Raw genomic sequence first — 19,232 nt, forward strand, 5'->3', positions numbered from 1 at the left:
AAACTGTCCTTTTGTGTCACTGGTTGTGAGGAAAGGTTGAGTGCACGCGAACGATACCGTACGTAAGCCCATTCACGAAGGTAAACAGTAATGGGCAGGCCTGAATGTTTTTTGTCGGTCTCTAGTTCTGGTGAATCGGCGTAAGCAGAGGTAAATGAACAAGCACGATATCATCTTCATAAGAACAGCGTATTTCGATTCAACGAAATTTCACAATAACGAAGTAATTTCAGAAGTCCTTATAATTTCATTATTTTATTTTATTTTATTTTATTTTTTAACTCCACCACCAACAGAAGCAGGCTTCCAATTACAGGTGACTTACATAGATACATACTCAAAATACATAATAAGAGAAAAAGAAACAATAAAACAAACAACACAACCGAAAGAAAGAAAATACATAACGGTAATAGATGCTAGAATATAATATTACACTTAATATAGTGCCAAATGTCAATATAAAGATGCAAAATTATTTAAAAACTAGAGTGAAAACATTTTAATACACTTCTTCATAATTCAAATATCTAAAGAAATACAATTCTCTTTAATATTGTATGAAATTTTTCAATTATTAAATTGAAATCTAATTGAGAATCACAGTTTAAAGACAGAGAGTTATAAGTATTACACATAACAAACAATGGAGAGTTCTTGAAGAAAACAGTTATAGGAATGGGAATAACAAAAGTTTGCCTATGACGTAATTTTGTTCTTTTTACATTGAACTGAAGGAATTTAAGAAAATCACAATTATTCAATATACCGTTAACAGTCATATAGAGTAAAATTTGACTATTTATTAATCGTCGAGATTTTAAAGTTTTATAATTAAATTAAAAAAGTAACTGATTATATGAAATTTGCTTGTCATAAGACGACACGTGATATTTTTTAAAATATAAATAACGTAAAAATTTTTTCTGTATCCTTTCTATTTGCATCTGATGGGACTGGAACGGAGGTGACCATATTACAAACGCATACTCTAGCTTACTCCTAACTAGAGTTTTATATAGAGTATCAATAGTATTTATATTTTTTAATTCTTTTGTATTTCTGATTATAAATCCTAATTTTCTATATGCATCAATTACCACGTGATTTAAGTGCATTTTAAAACATAAGTTGTGTGTAAACTAAATACCCAAACCCTTAAATGATTCTACTCTAGGTAACTTCACACCATTAATTTCATAAGAATTTTGAGCAACTGTCTTATTTTCAGAATATGCCATAAAGCAACATTTATTAAGATTTAACAGAAGAAAATTATCGATACTCCATCTATGTAGATCCATGCTGTAGATCAAAAACGTCTTGTTTTTGTCAATGACTTTATACAATTTAACATCATCAGCATTATAGTAAACATTTAGAGTTTAAAATTTGTTTAGGTAAGTCATTGATATGAAGTAAAAAGAACGAGGGACCAAGATTGATGGTATTTTGTAATTTGAACTCATCATTTCGTTAGAATCTGTAAAAATTTCGTCAGACAATCTGAACTTCCAAATCAATGCACCAATTATTCTGTTTTCTTAGAGTCAGTCTTGCCTCATTTAAATTGTACCGCTTGAATTAAAACGCTTTGCTTCATTTAACAAATTCGCCCCATTTATAAAACTTATAAAATGTAACGACCAAATGTAAGACTTCTATTACAGCCTGACCCGAAGGTCAAGGAAGACTACGGTCAAGAGGTTACATGTGAAGGGACTTCTGACCAGATCCCTCACTTATCAGTCTGCCGAAACTCTATTTAAACCATCAACGCATTGTGAACGTGCTTACTTGCTAGCGTAAGGTATTGTCGGACCATCGGATCTGTGCACCTTCAGCGCTGTCGTCGTTCTTGAAAAGTTAACGCCTCTACTCACTCCATTCCACCAGCTTTCCTCCCACCACACCAAACAGCAGGCCACGAAACTTGCCGAATAAGGATGTTGCCAAACTTCCGTCAAACATTGTCATGTCTCTTGAATATTGTTTATTAATAATGTGAGGTTAATTATTACTTATTCATATTTCAATTTAAGTAGGTCTAATGACGCTGATTGACTTCTACGATTATTTGGAGATAATTATATGATTACAGTGGATATTTGTTGGTTAATTGGAAATTACATGAAGAGATCTTATTTCGTTTTTAAAGAGAAATGTTTTCGTCATAAATACTTCTCTTTCACCTCATTATCTTACTTTGTTAGGTCTGGAACGTGATTCTGAAGTCTTAATAAAATTGTAGGAATGAAAGAACACATAGTCATGTACCCTCTTTGTTTTTCATCCGAGTTAGGGAAAGGCTATGGCGAAGTTACTAAATGCTACGATCTTATTTACATACTATATAACATAACACACTAATAATGTGCAGGCGTTCTAATTTATGCTTATGAAAATAATTTACATATTTACAAAAGACCAAGACTTGTATTATGCATGAAATTACATATATTCTTCTGAGTCACTACTATTGCTGCTGCTGTCTTCACCCAAATTGATAACAAATCTAGCTACTTTCTCTTCTATTAATCCATAACGTTTCTCTCCCACCTTGGAAATGTATTGCTTCTCTCGTAACCTTCAATAATTTCTTCAATGTCGGAACTTCTTTCTTTCTTGTATCTTTCTTCTTAAAATACATCGATGCATATCATCTACAAGAATTAAGGGTTCCCTTGATCTGTTCTTTCCTGGTGATTCTAGCTTTACATCTCCTGCACAGACTCCCTTTCTCCTGATTTTCTTTATTAGGCTTTCTGATCTGCCTATATAAATTACATAAAAATGTTGTAATATATCAGTATTAATTAAGTAATACGTAATCACTTGAAATAAAATAAGCCTCACCTGTGATCGCAGCTGCTATTTTCGTTGCCTGATTTATAGGAAACAGATATTGACCTGTTTGTTTCTCTTCATCGAAAAATACTATTACTTGCTTAATAATAGTTTTTTCACCACTCCGTACTACAGTATTCATGTTGAGTTGACAACACTGGACTGCAAGTGCAAATAAACTGTCCCGCAAGAAGGCTCAAAATTGTGAGTAGTGGGAGAGAGAAAGGGAGAGAGATAGAAAGAGAGAAATAGGAATGCAGGGAGAGAAATGAATTACCGAGGCTGAGAAGGAATTAGGGTTCAGTTCGCATATCTTACGGAGACACAGATCCGATGGTCCGACAATATACACCTTCATTGCGTTTAATTCTGTCCATTTATACAGGGTCGCGTCTGATCTAGACGTCGCAACGACTCTGCAGTCTCTGCCCACCAAACTGGAGCCCTGCGGATCAACTCAACACACTTCCGAGTGTCACTGGATGACACAGTGACTCACTGTAAATATTGCCCAACAATTAAAATATTTACAATGTTGAGAAATATTGCCAAATTGCTCATGGCCATGTTTACCAGATTTCTTCCAAATTTCTCTTTACAGAAATTACGGAGAGAGTAATGTAATATTGTAAAAACTTCAGAAAAACCAATCGTTGGATAACCCCATTACTCACTGGCCAGTTCTTTCTCGATCCGCTAGATGACAGTAGGCCTACATTGTTTTATTGTCGGACCATCGGATCTGTGCCCCTTCAGCGATGTCGTCGTTCTTGGAAAAGTTAACGCCTGTACTTACTCCATTCCACCCGCTTTCCTCCCACCACGTTAAACAGCAGGCTACGAACCTTGTCGAATAGGGATGTTGCCAAACTTTCGTCAAACTGTGTCATAAATAACTGGTCTTCCATGCTACAATATCATTTCTTTCAATCAAAATACATCTTGTATTTGTACATTTTTAAACCTAAATCCCGTGTCTCGAATCACTTTCCGTAGCGTTTCTCTCCAACCTAGGAAATTATTGCTTCTCTCGCAACCTTCAGTAATTTCTTCAATGTCGGAACTTCTTTCTGCACGGTATAAAATTTTTGTATCTTTCTTCTTAAAATATACATCGGTTCATATCATCTACAAGAATTAAAGGTTCCCTTGATCTGTTCGTTCTGGTGATTCTAGCTTTTCATCTCCTGCACAGACTCCCTCTCTCCTGATTTTCTTTATTAGGCGCTCTGACCTGCCTATATAAATTACATAACATGTTGTATTAGTATTAGTTAAGTAAGCAAGTTTAATACATAATGAATTGAAATAAAATAAGCCTCACCAGTGATCGAAGCTGCTCTTTTCGTTGCCTTATTTATAGGAAACAGATATTAACCTGTTTGTTTCTCTTCGTCGCAAAATGCTATTACGTAGTTGCTTAATAATATTTCTTTCGCCACTCCTTGCTACAGTATTCATGTTGAATTGACAACACTGGATTGAAAGTGCTAATAAACTGTCCCGCAAGAAGGCTCAAAATTGTGAGTAATGGGGGAGATAGGGGAGAGAGAGAAAAGAGAGAGATAGGACTGCAGGGAGAGAAATGAATTACCGAGGATGAGAAGGAATTAGGGTTCAGTTCGCATATCTTACGGCGGCACAGATCCGATGGTCCGACAATAATAGGTTCGTTCCAACAAGCGGTTCATGGATCAGTTCATGTACGGTTCCTGTACCATCTTATGCGCATGCGCTAGTTGAGCATCTGCTATGGGATTGAAACTGGACTGGACGCTGTTGGAACGCTTTCGCGGATCGTTATGTACTAAATCCAGAGATGCTATAACTGTGATCATCTTTGCTAAGAACGGGATGCTTAATTATTTTATTATCGTTTCGCAGCTAATTCTAATTGCAGAAAATAGAATTTCGATCATTTTCTATAAAAAGATGACAAAAAATATGGAAGGCAAGAATTCCGCTAATTCAATGTCGTGTACTGGGGGACTCTCATCTAAAAATAGTTCTTTTTTTTAATTATTAACGTATGTACGTTATTTATTATACTTTTAATCAAAGCCGCATGTTGAAATTGTAATTAACTGTTTCAATACCCAAATAATTTCCATTCCCTTTGTTTTTGGCGAAAATTTAAATTAAATCTCTAGTTTTATTATTCGTCTGTACTGTCACTTTTCATCTTAACCTCAATGATGTGAACAGTCGACCATGTCTTTCTTCAGTATCCAGGAGACGTTGGTGAGCTTATGCGCATGCGCGTCTTGCGTACTCTTCCGTACATGCCTCAATCCACGGACTATTTTTGACCGTTCCGGACCCGTGTCAAAAGCTTGTTGGAACGCCCGACTGCAGTATACTTCATTTTTTTTTTTTTTTTTTTTTTTTTTTTTTTTTTTTTTTTTTTTTTTCATGGAGTGCAGTTTCATAGAAAGGACTTTGCCGACAGACCTTCTACTGCCCCCTACTAATTGGTTGTCATAAATAAATGTCTTCCTTACTGTGACGGAAATCTTGTCTTCTCTTGTTAGTAACCAATCACAACCCTCGTTCAGAAGAATTGACAGGTGCCCGTCAAATCCACGTGGAGGCAGAGTTGCCGCATCTTTTCCGAATTCCAAGAATCCCATCAGTTTCACTGCATAATTTCGAAGGTCACCAGGATTGTGGCAACTGTGCAATGTTGGGACGAGGGGACAGGATGGAATTGTCAGAGGTGTTTGTGTAGGAAGTCATAAATCTGTAAGTGGGTGTTCAAAGGAGCCACCGAACTGCACTCCTTGAAATAAAATAAGGTATACATGTTTCCGGTTCGGGACTGGTTCGGATTGTGTTGGAACGCTTTTTCTGTACTGCGCATGCTCACGATGGTTAGGGACGGTTCCTGACTCTTGTTGGAACGAACCTAATAAAGCTATTCTGTCACGACCACATTGAGAACTTAGTTTCTACAACTCCAGTCTGTCTATCAACCCGAGGGCTACGGACACGACAGTTTTACTGTAGTCAATTGTATAAAACCCAGAAGTCTTCCCTTTTTATATGGAGTAAAATAAATGATTTAATTTCCGCAGTTATTTGGAAAGACATCTAAAGGAAATGAAGTAGCCTACAAACAAGAGCATGCGGATCTGACCTCCTCGGGCTCGACCAGCTTGAACTCCATGCCGCGGCCAGTCCAGGCGATGCACGAGTTGTTGCTGGGGTCGTCCAGCAGCGCCACCAGGAACTGCCACAGCTGCAGCGAGCCGCGCCGCTGCTGGTACCCGGGGCCCGCCTCGCCGCCCCAGCATCCGGACGTCACCGACGACGTGGAGGGCGGCCGGCTGCTGCCGCCAGCCCCGGGAGTCCCCGCGCCGCTCTCGCGCTTCGACGTGTATTCTGCGGAGACAATGTGGCCAGCGCTGCACTTAATTGTTTGAGTAACATCAGTGTGATTTAGATAATACAGCCGCTGATGGTAATCATTGCGATTATTAAACTATTATCATCACTGCGATTTTGTACATGTTAATTATGCCGCAATAAAATTGTTAAGGATTTTCGTAACAGCTATAATAATAATAATAATAATAATAATAATAATAATAATAATAGTAATTGCAATAAACCTAATGAAAATTCGATAAACAATAAATGCAATAATAATGGAAACAATTTTGTGCGAGATCGTGCGTATTTGCTTGTTTTCCGCACAGAACCAATACGCGGTAAGTGTGAAATACCACATTCAGTACTCCCAACACACACAACAATTTCCCTCTTCTTACCGCTTAAGCGCGACATTCATTTTACTGCTTTAGGCTATTAACATATTATTTTTAGAGACGTTTAACATAGTAATAATTATAAATTTGAAACTTATCACTGCAATTTCACCTAAATTGCAATGTTAATTATTGTTTTTAAATATTTGCAAGAATTAAGTAAAGTCTACTACTCCACGAAACTTATTGCATTCCTGATACAAGTAACATTAAGGAAGCCGTGAAAAAATAAACGAGATTCCAGATGCCGATGTTATTACTGCAATATGTTATATAAATAATATTGTTAAAATATTAAAATGAAAAATAAATCATTACATAACCTTACCGTTTGTTTTAAGTTCGCATTTATAGACTGAGCGGAAAAAAAGACAGACGTATATCACGGCCTGCTGGAGTAAACACAGAAAACATTTTACAGCAACAATGTTGAAGAAAGATATTTTGGTGTTCCGAAGTTGGCGTCATTAAACAGAAACCAACATGGAGATTTCATTGCAACTAATTAGAAATTCGTCTTTCAGGTATGTAATAAACAGACATCGGATTCTAGGGCAAATGCCTATTTTGTTTCTTTAGGAGAAAAGTAAAAATAATTATTAATATTTGTGTTTCATGGAAATTGAAAGATATTCAAAGAGTTTTATAGTGCCCTAAAATGCCCTAAAACGGTTATTAGAGCCTAATTTGTTAATATTCCCCTAAAAATGCCTAACTCACTGTAAAGTTTCGCATTTTACTCTTACTTTTTATAATTTATACATGCATTCACTGCGAAATTTAAGGCATTTAAAAAGTGGAAAGTTTGCTTCACACCGGCCATGAAACCATTGATAAAGGAAACAAAATGTTTTGAATCTCACGACACTCGCAATAGATTTCACCGAATTTAACATGTTTGGAGGCATAAATGCCGACAAAGAACCAACCTTAGTTTTGAAGCAGGCAACAATCACAACATGTGCTGCTACCGATTCAGAGATATACTATACTATAAAAATGACTGTTTTCGGTCTAAAACCGATTAGCTGTACTGCCCTTCAGAGTGTCATAAAATCACAATTTTTGGAGAAAGAGTGTTTTTGAAATATTTATGAAAAGTCGTAAAACTGCGAATTAGTAGGGTAAACCGTTACAAAATATTTAAAAGAATGGCCCTCCTAGTGTTAACACTACCAGGAAATGCAACAATAAGTGGAACTTTGTATTTTTGTCCAATTGAATCTCAATAACAACGGTTCATTTGAATGCTCGTTAACAGTTGCTCTTTCCCTCACCTTATTTGTGTTGAGAAGTTTTGAGCGGTAGGACGTTTTCCTGTGAAGTTTAAGGCGATAATGCCGAAAAATATAAGTGCAAAATCTACATTGATCCGGCAATGGCTAACGGAATATTCAGAATTCACTTATGATGGAAAAATAATATTCTGCAAGATTTGTAGCAAACAGGTATGTAACAATAGTTGAAATATATAAATTCTATTAATTTTAATGAGTAGGCCTATAATATTTATACATTGACTGAGCTATCCTGAGGTATAATTCTTTTTAAGACCACTACACTTTAACCTTTTAAATTCCGATAGTTAAAGTATTTGCAGGTCATTAAAATTTTGATTGTTCGAACCCACTAACTTTGTGATAGAAATACGGCAATACAACAATTAGGATTTTATTTTAATTCAGTTTACTTTACATCTTTAGATTTCGCAAGAAAAGAAGTGCCACCTAAAGCAGCATGTGCAAGGAGCGGCTCATAAGGCTAAAGCTCAGCAGAAAAATCAACTGCAACAAACTTTACTAACACAGCCTACTTCATCCAATCTCAGCAGCAATTTCTATGCTGATTTAACCAGAGCGTTAACATTCCCTGGAATGCAATTGAAAATCCGGTTTTAAGACAGTTTTTACAAAAATACTGCAAACAAAATATCCCATCAGAGTCGACCCTAAGAAAAAATTACTTAGACAGAATATACAATGAAACTTTAGCTTCCATTCGGGAGGATATAGGTGATTCTTACATATGGGTCTCTGTGGATGAAACCTCAGATCCTATGAATAGCTATATAACAAATATGGTAGTAGGAAAACTTAGTCCTGATGGACCTTCGATTCCACACCTCGTATATGTTAAGGAACTTTCGAAAGTGAATAGCCAAGCCATTGCTTATTTTGTAAATAAAGGCCTACAGTCTTTATACTCAGGTAATATAGACGATTCTAAAGGTCTGTTGTTTTGTACTGATGCTGCCTCATACATGGTTGCTGCAGCTCCACTTCTTAAAACATTTTATCCTAACCTCACGCATGTAACCTGTCTAGCACATGGCCTTCACAGGGTTTCTGAAACAATCCGGAATGAATTCCCTCTTGTCAATTCGTTTATTTCTAACACAAAAAAAAAAATGTTTTTGTAAAGCCCCATCCAGGATTTCAATATTCTGAGAGAACTTTCCAGATATCCCACTCCCACCTCAGCCGGTTGTTACACGATGGGGAACCTGGATTCAGTCAGTGGTGTATTATTCTAAGTATTTTAAAGAAGTGGTCACAGTTATTGATAAATTACCTGAAACTGATAGTGCACGTGTGTGAAAGCAGTGAAAGATTGTCTGAATGACTCACGAGTGAAAAACGATATTGCCTACATAACAACAAACTTTTCTTTCATACCTGCAAGCATTGAACAATTAGAACGTGAAAAACAATCTCTTTGTAGCCAAATAGCAATAGTAAAGGAAGCTCAAGTGAACATACATTCTGCTTTGGGCGAAACTGGGAAAAAAGTTAAAAATAAGTGGGACAACGTATTAAATAAGAATGTAGGATTTTCATTGTTGGAAAAAGTATCAAGAGTGATATCGGGGGAAAGTGTAAATGTTCCAGTAAGTATTGATGTTTCTATTGTACCTAATTTAAAATTTGCGCCTCTCACATCAGTTTCGGTTGAAATAAGTTTTTCTGCTTTCAAAATGATTCTCAGTGACAAAAGGCAAAGATTAACTGTGGAGAATTTAGAAAAAATTCTGGTGGTGTACTGTGCAGATAATTATAATAAAGTCTGAGCATGGAACTGAATTTCAATAACTTAAAATGAGTAATCTTGATATCAATAATCATTATTTCATTAGTTTCAATATATTAAATTTGTGCAGCTCTGTTTATAAATATAATATAGTATTCTTTTTTAATGTTTAAACATACTTTTTTGTGCGTATTTTAGTGTATAACTAAAAATTTCAGTGAAAGAAATAAGTATGATACTTTGATGTGCCTAAAATGCCTATTTTCATTAAAATGGAGCCTAATTTTACAAATTTTGAGCTTATTTTAGGCGCCTAAAGCTGCAATTTTTAGTGCCTAAAAATCCGATGTCGTTGAGTAGTTGTATCGTACATTATTTTGTGCGAAGATCGTTTATTACATACCTGAAAGACGAATTTCTAATTAGTTGCAATGAAATCTCCATGTTGGTTTCTGTTTAATGACGCCAACTTCGGAACACAAAAATATCTTTTTTTCAACATTGTTGCTGTAAAATGTTTTCTGTGTTTACTATACTCCAGCAGGCCGTGATATACGCCTGTCTCTTTTTTCCCCCCAGTCTATAAATGCGAACTTAAAACAAACGGTAGGGTTATGTAATGACTTATTTTTCATTTTAATATTTTAACAATATTATTTATATAACATATTGCAGTAATAATATCGGCATCTGGAATCTCGTTGATTTTTTTTCACGGTTTCCTTAATGTTACTTGTATCAGGAATGCAATAAGTTTCGTGGAGTAGTAGACTTTACTTAATTTTTGCTAATATTTAAAAACAATAATTAACATTGCAATTTAGGTGAAATTGCAGTGGTAAGTTTCCAATTTATAATTATTACTATGTTAAACGTCTCTAAAAATAATATGTTAAAAGCCTAAAACAGTAAAATGAATGTCGCGCTTAAGCGGTAAGAAGAGGGAAATTGTTGTGTGTGTTACGTTGGGAATACTGAATGTGGTATCACACTTACCGCGTATTGGTTCTGTGCGGAAAACAAGCAAATATGCACGATCTCGCACAAAAATAGTTTTGATGTGGTAAGTAGAAACATTTTACATAATCATTTATTATTACTGAAATTTTTCCCCGTCTACTGATAGGAAAAGTGTATTTCTTTTTGTTTTTGGTTTTAAAGAACAATGTAATGGGATACAAAAGCACATATACTACTCGAAAATATAAAAATCAATCAAAATTCACCACATACTTTAAAGCAGCGTTTCTCAAACTTTTCTGAAGTGGGGACCACTTTTTTAAGTCAGAACAGTTCCGCGGACCACCTTACTCGAAAGAAAATTTATCATTTATGTAGCATATTTTAATACCAGTATACTTACATTTTAATGTAGAAATAATTAATTAAAATTAATTTAATTCAATTAATTTTATATTAGTATTAACTAAGTTAATGTTAATAGAAGAAAATTTCTTATATCATTTGCAAAAACAGAAATAAAAAAAAAATAATGCAGAAACTTGCCCGATTTTCAACAAGTAAAGATAGCAATTTTGCATGTTCTATTATTGGTGTACGACGTACAGTACGTGGCCATTTGAATGTGCAGACTGGGTGTCAGCAAAACTATTAAGAAAGTAATAAATACATTAAAAGGTTCGGTACTTTGATCCTGTTATGAATTCTGGTGGTCCCTAGCTGGGTAACAGGCACAGCACCAGATTTGCACGGAGAATATGGCGAGAAACACCACGTTCATAGTGCTTTAAATCTCTCTTTTGTTTCTGAGAGTAGAGTGGGAGGAGTAGAGGACGGGTAGGGTAAATAAATTTCATAAATTGTCAGTACTGGGAGATAAAGTGAAATTCGATAGCCATGTGTCATTTACAAACTCTGAGATTTTCAGCTACAGTGTGATACGCAATTCGATTGAATTTTATTTTTTCTTCTGTCTTTTTTGAAGGACCACAAGGGCAGACCTCGAGGACCACAGGTGGTCCGCGGACCATAGTTTGAGAGACGCTGCTTTAAAGCATTACTTACTTACTTACTGGCTTTTAAGGAACCCGGAGATTCATTGCCGCCCTCACATAAGCCCTCCATTGGTCTCTATCCTGGGCAAGATTAATCCATTCTCTATCATCATATCCCACCTCCCTCAAATCCATTTTAATATTATCCTTCCCAAAGGTCTTTTCCCTCCGGGCTCCCAACTAACACTCTATATGCATTTCTGGATTCGCCCATACGTGCTACATGCCCTGCCCATCTCAAACGTCTGGATTTAATGTTCCTAATTGTCAGGTGAAGAATACAATGCATGCAGTTCTGTGTTGTGTAACTTTCTCCATTCTCCTGTAACTTCATCCCTCTTAGCCCCAAATATTTTCCTAAGAACCTTATTCTCAAACACCCTTAACCTCTGTTCCTCTCTCACAGTGAGAGTCCAAGTTTCACAACCATACAGAACAACCGGTAATATAACTGTTTTATAAATTCCAACTTTCAGATTTTTTGACAGCAGACTGGATGGTAAAAGCTTCCCAAACGAATAATAACAGGCATTTCCCATATTTATTCTGCGTTTAATTTCCTCTCGAGTATCATTTATATTTGTTACTGTTGCCCCAAGATATTTGAACTTCTCCACCTCTTCAAAAGATAAATTTTCAATTTTTATATTTCCATTTCGTACAATATTCTGGTCACGAGACATAATCACATACTTTGTCTTTTCGGGATGCTTTAAAGCATTATAACTATTATTTAGTAGTAGTATTTATTTAATATTTAACCTGGTAGAGAAAAGGCCGTCAGGCCTTCCCTGCCCCTCTACCAGGAGATTCCAACTATAATATGAAGAATAAATTTACAATTAGTATTAGATTTACAGTTACAATTACAAATAAAATTATAATATTAAATTTACAATTACAATTACAATAAAAATCAAAGTAGGAAAAGATTACCTGACTAATGAAAGCTAGATAATTTATCAACAGTAATCTCACTAGAGGTTTTGATTTATCTAGAGAAAATCAAAACTCGAGTGGAATTTAATTGACTATTACACGATTAGAAGAAAGTATATAAAGATTAGAAGTAACAAAGTACTCCAATACAATAAAATATTAATTGACTTACGAAAATACAACTGTCTTCAAATGTATTATTGCACCATTACGCTAGATGGCAGTTGTGCCAACTATGGAATCTTCATTGAACTCTGTAGACGGTTACTAGTCAAGAAGGCTTTGTTGATTCAGTTTCGTTTTTATTAAAACATTTGCATTCCACTTCAATCATCCGAATCCCAGTAATAAACGTCACTTGACAGATGATTTCCAATAAATCTTATTATTAAATAATCTCTGATACGTGACTATCCATAATATCATATAGCAGAAGCTATAACATAACCTAAATAATATAAACATGGGTTAGAAAAGTTTTAATTAGGGATGATGAAATAAACAAGAAAAGTTTTAATTAACGATGATGAAATAAAAAATAAACATGAATAATTTTAAAAGAAACAATTTATTGAAAGTACAATTTTCAAATTTGAGTGTTTTAGTGGTTGGTGGTTCAGTTGATGTTATATTGGACGTGTGCGTAAAAGAAGTGAACTCGTTGATGTACATGGTGTATTCCTCAACTTATTCAGGATTTAAGGAAACTATTTACAAGAAATCAATTACTGATCAAGTGCCTAGTAAGTTTGCGTTTGAATTCAATTTTATTTCGACAGTCCCTGATGCTAGCAGGTAGCGAATTCCAGAGTCTTGGCAGGGCTATTGTGAAAGAGGATGAGTATTATAATATTTGAGGTAGAAAAAGAAAACAAAAACAAAACCATCAATGTGTTGGACAAATGTGTTCGGTATAAGCCCAAACTCTCTTTCTTTCTTTCCTTTTTTCTTTCTTTCTTTCTTTTGTTTTGTTTGTTTTCATCTTATTGTTTAGGGGTTTTGTGTCTTTAAACATTGATTTTTTGACAACATTTTCATTGTTCAGTGCTTTTCGCGTGATTCTCTATTTGATTTTTCGTTTGGAACTGTATAGAATGACAAAAAAGAGAGTTGGATCGGTTGTTCCTTTATCAGACACTGAACCGTTGTCATTCTCGATAGAACTATTGACACGTAAATTAGGACTTTCTTGGGTGCGAGAAGGGACTGTTTCCAATAAAGAAGGGGGTCTGACGTTCTTTAATTTCTTTTCGTTTGTCCACGAAATGTTCATCTGGCATCTATCTAAAAAACCTCGCAGAGCTTTAATGTGTATGGATACCCTTCAGAATTGTGCCATGTTTTTGTAATATTAACTTTCCGACAGATTGCCAACACAATTCTCGTAGGTAAAATATAAAAATTATTTGTTAAGTAAACCTTAAAAATGCTTATTTGTAACTGGTCAATTCCACGATAGGTTGGACATTGAAATTAAAATTAAATTTTGTGTTCAGTATAAGTTCTTTATATCATTTTCTTCAGGAAAGTTCATATTTTTAGAAATTAGCAGAAAAGTTCGATTTTAGAGCGTCAGAAGTACAATTTTGAACCTGTCAACATCATATTTGTAATTTACTAAGTGAAAGTTAACTTAAAAAAATTGCACACTTTGAAAACATGTCTACCATTGATATTAGGCTACCAGTACTCTTAAGTCTATGTAGTGAACCACAGAAAATGTATGTTCTATGATTTGAACCAAAAAAAATGTGAAATTTCTTCAGACAAGTAACACCGTCACATTTTTAAGTAACACCCGTCACATAAGATTAATTAAATTGTAAGTGCAAGGCTTAATATTTTAATTACGTCTATTATATCACTCGATTCCTTGAACTTTCCTCTCACTGAAAATAGGTAACACAATTAATTCAAACTGTGAACTTCACAGAGTTATCAGTTAAACTGTATCATTAATTTATGCATGTCTTTTTCATGTTACACCCGTCACATTGTTTATTTCACTTATATCACCTGACAAATGGTTAGAATGGTTAGAAAAAAAACAATTAGTTGTGTCTGACAAACAAAAAGTGGAGATTCATTGGAGTACAAAAGAACTAGTAAAAATATTTTATTAATTATTGCATTCCAGTTAAATTTCGAAGAATCTCTTTCTGAAAGTAATACCCGTCACAGTGGAATTGACAAACTGTAAAAGTCCAGGGGCCAACAATACTGCACGCAACACTCACCGTCGACAAGTGCTTTGGAGTCGCCGCGAGTCGAGCTCACAGCAGCGGCCTGGAAGAGGGCGCCACCCGGCGGAGGAGCAGAGTTGCCGTATCCCACGCCTGCAACACCATTAACCAAAATAATTTTATCTTTAATTGCATAAATGAAATAAGTTAATATGTGGGATGTTATGTAAACAAGAGGACACATACATCGTACATTTAATAAAAAATCATAAAATTAATAAAATCCACATTAGTGCGATAGAATAAAAAACGCGTTGAAATAGAAAAAAAAATAATAATAATAATAATGTTTTATTTTCCCTGGCAGAGTTAAGGCCATCAGGCCTTCTCTTCCACTCAACCAGGATCAAATCACATACAGAAAAATACATACCGGTATACAAATATTAACTTAAAAATAATAATAAACATAATTAAGTAAAAAAGAGAGATTGAATATATATACACAATCAATATTAGCTTTAAAATATTAATAATAAAAATATACAATAAAAAAGAGACTGAATACATAATCACAAACAGGAAAATATATTCTAGTATACAGTATTAACTTAAAAAATTAATATATATGAATACTGGGTGTTCATTTCAAAGTGTGTCATGACGTCACTGTTGTGAGTCAGCGATTTGAAGCGAGTTTTAGTTTTTATGTCAGAGAAGTTGCCTATTAATCAAGGCGTTCAATCTGAACTTGAGAACGTGTACGGTATAACTTGAATGTCGTCGCAACAGATGGCGGTCTGTAAAGTCTGTGTGCTACCATAACCTCTTTCGAACTGTGTTTTGCGCGGGCAAGTCGTACGCAGTGTATTTGTTATCATCGATTGCGTACGGCAACATTCCACAACACAAATCAAAATGCTCCGTGTCCATGTTGACCGTGGAAGTTAATGTCAACAAATACATAAGTAATCGTCTTAACCCTCTCCCCATATCCCGACAGTAAGAAAAAAAAACTCACTTCAGTACGTGTTTCCAAACAGTTAACATTCTTGCCACTACTGGCGTTACCGTACGTATCGGTAAGTAATCTTCAGAATGAACGCCGTACTTGCTAGGCAACTTCTCTCGCATTTAGGTAATACGCCTCTGCGGAAGTGTAGGAAGATTGAATTCTCTAGGCTCATCGGCTAGCCACATGACGGCATACGGCGAGCCATGACACATTTTGAGCTGAACATCCAGTATAATCTCACAGCTAAAGGAATAGTGGAATTAGTATGATCAGCACAGCATGTGTTACATTGAGACAATGACAATTACCTAGATATAAGTGTTAATGGAAAAATAAAGTAATGACTGTCTAAAATAATAATAATAACTTAATAATAATAATAATAATAGTAATAATAATAGTAATAATAATAAATAAATAAAAATTATACCTAACAATAATTCTTTGCATTTAAAACATTTCTAAACAACCTAATTTTAAACAACTGAGGATTAAGACTACCCCTGATTTTCAGCGGAAGCGAATTCCATGAGCGGGCCATGGCTATTGAGAAAGAACTTGAGTACAGAGATGTCTGATGACGTGGTATTGATAGCAACAGATTGTGCTGTGAACGTGTATTACGATTATGATGTGAAGCTAGGAGAGTAAACCGAGAGGCAAGGTAGTTGGGTGTGGGAATCATGTATAATTCGATATAGCAGGCAAAGAGAATGTACTAAACGTCGATCTTGCAAGTGGAGCCAGGAGAGTCGTAGAAAAATTCTGATATATGATCATGGTATTTTATTTATTGCACACATCAAATACATTATTTTAACAATATTTGTCAAAGTAGAAGCTGTACACTTAGGCCTAATACTCTCCTAAATATTTAAAATATTTTTTTTCATTATTAGTACTCCCAATCACATACTTACGTAGGCTATAGCTATATCAAATGGGCCATTTCCATATCTTTTTTACTTGGTTATTTAACGACGCTGTATCAACTACAAGGTTATTTAGCGTCGATGGAATTGGTGATAGCGATATGATATTTGGCGAGATGAGGTCGAGGATTCGCCATAGATTACCCGATATTTGCCTTGCGGTTGGGGAAAACCTCGGAAAACCCCAACCAGGTAATCAGCCCAAGCGGGAATCGAATCCGCGCCCGAGTGCAACTTCGGATCGGCAGGCAAGCGCCGACCGAGCTGTTGTTTAAGAATAATGTTTTATGAAAACGAAACGAAACAAACGACAACGAAAAAACGAAAGTTTCGTCAGGAAACATAATATGTAGGCCCTACTGAAAAAGAAGCGTGATTAATATAATATATTATTGTGCTAATGTGAAGTTTTGCTAAAACTTTTCAATGTAACAAAAGTGTCTATTTTTAGATTCGTATCTGTGTAAGGGGGTTATCTTTTACTTATTTTGCAAATACAGTAATTATTATGGTCTGAATAATTGGTAGCTTGTTATTTTTAACTTTTTTCAACAGGGCCCGAGCACAATATTGCACAGGGGCCCATAAATCCTGTCGGCGGCCCTGCCGTTAACCAAAATAATTTAATTGCATAGATGAAATAAGTTAATACGTGGGATGTTATGTAAACAAGAGGATACATCGTACATTTAATAATAGTACATTATGCAACGAGCCTATAATGATAGTAATTAAGAAGCGAGTATGGATGTTTATGAAACGAGCGCAAGCGAGTTTCATAATTTTCATACGAGCTTCTTAATTACCATTATAGGCGAGTTTAATACGACTTTTTATGCTCGACCATATTTCTAACTTGAAATTATTCAGATGTATATATTTTATTTGTATCTGACAAGATCGGAAGTGACCTTGTTCTAGGTCGTGAATTGTGAGATGTGCGCAGACGCGAAAGTATTGATTTTTTTCGAGGAACAATAATGTCATTGACCTTGATGTAATCCCGTTAAACTTGGTATAACCTTGATTATTGAATTCGACATTGAAAAACGAGATGACAAATTGAATTTATTTGAATATTATTTACAATTAACGCTAATTATTATAGTAACAGAACATAACCTTCTGCGACAGTATTGGATTTCCAGCCTCCGTGACTTTTCGCTAATTCTCTTTCGATTGCATATCCGAGAATAATCGATACTTGCGGTTTTATAACTGTACAAAGCTGACTTGTCATTGGCTGAACACCTGTAAGCTGAGTTGTCATTGGCTGAAAACACCTGTACTTTAATGAGTAAGTGTACTTTAATGACATGCATTAAATGACTGCTACCAGGTGTGTAATTACTACATTTCGGCATGGTCGAGCATAAAAAATCATAAAATTAATAAAAATCCACATTAGTACGATAGAATAAAAAACACGTTGAAACAGAAAATTATTTTATTTACTGCACATATTAAATACATTTTTCTTTTTTACAATATTTGTCAAAGTAGCAGCTGTACACTTAGGCCTAATACTCTCCTAGATATTTGAAAAAAAAAATTTTTTTTCATTATTAGTACCCCCGATCACATATCTACGTATATATCAAATGGGCCATTTCCATGTATTTTTTTACTTGGTTATTTAACGACGCTGTATCAACTACAAGGTTATTTAGCGTCGATGTAATTGGTGATAGCGATATGATATTTGGCGAGATAAGACCGAGGGTTCGCCATAGATTACCTGGCATTTGCCTTACGGTTGGGGAAAACCTCGGAAAAAACCCATCCAGGTAATCAGCCCAAGCGGGAATCGAACCCGCGCCCGAGTACAACTTCGGATCGGCAGGCCGAGCTACGCCGGTGGCTGATTTCCATGTAATGAAATGGAAAAATATAAAACAGAACAACCACTTGGATCTCCACTGTCGAAAATGAATTTTTTGGTAACGACCGCTAGATGGAAGTACTGCTGCAAGTTTTTACTCCATGCTGCGACCATCGTATAGTTTCGGCCTGATTCCGTTAACAGGTCGGCTTGTATGACGTCATAAAAGGTGTGCTTTTGATAAACACACAAAGCATGGAAGTGTGTATTATGATGGTGTAATATTTTATTTAAAAGTATGCATTGAGCATGTTTATAAGTGATTTAAAAAATGTAAAAATTAATGTAAACCAGAGTTTAAGCCACAGTCGCATTTGCCACATTTTGCTACACGATTTCTAAAAATAAAAAACGAACTTTGAATATAGATGTGCAAAAAAATGCGACAACCATATTGGACTTCAGAAACGAATATGGTAATGGAGAAAATGAAATCAGAGATGTGTTTGAACTAAACTGAATTTAAATGAAATGCTAATGGCATGGACAATCTTCAAAAAGGTATTGAACAATAGATGTTCAGGAATTGATTTCAAAGAGTTGGTGCAATTCATGTAAGTTAAGTGAACAATTTCTTTTCATTGATTTATATAATTCCATCGCATACTGTAAATTGTGAGCGAGG

The 19,232-nt window shown here is 35.1% G+C and overlaps 1 protein-coding gene across 1 annotated transcript in view; it reads right to left on the reverse strand.

Annotated features, from left to right (window-relative positions):
- LOC138704379 (uncharacterized) overlaps window positions 1-18,721 on the reverse strand; it is a 53,759-nt gene extending 35,038 nt beyond the window's left edge. Inside the window, exons 1-3 of the mRNA XM_069832208.1 lie at window positions 18,631-18,721; window positions 14,833-14,931; window positions 5,984-6,228 (exon numbers count right to left, since the gene is read on the reverse strand). Coding sequence (XP_069688309.1) covers window positions 5,984-6,228; window positions 14,833-14,931; window positions 18,631-18,721 — 435 coding nt within the window. The remainder of the gene's footprint in view (window positions 1-5,983; window positions 6,229-14,832; window positions 14,932-18,630) is intronic.
- Between the last annotated feature and the right edge of the window lie 511 nt (window positions 18,722-19,232).

Source organism: Periplaneta americana, chromosome 8 (genome assembly GCF_040183065.1).
Source record: "Periplaneta americana isolate PAMFEO1 chromosome 8, P.americana_PAMFEO1_priV1, whole genome shotgun sequence".
NCBI classification, from domain to species: Eukaryota; Metazoa; Arthropoda; class Insecta; order Blattodea; family Blattidae; genus Periplaneta; species Periplaneta americana.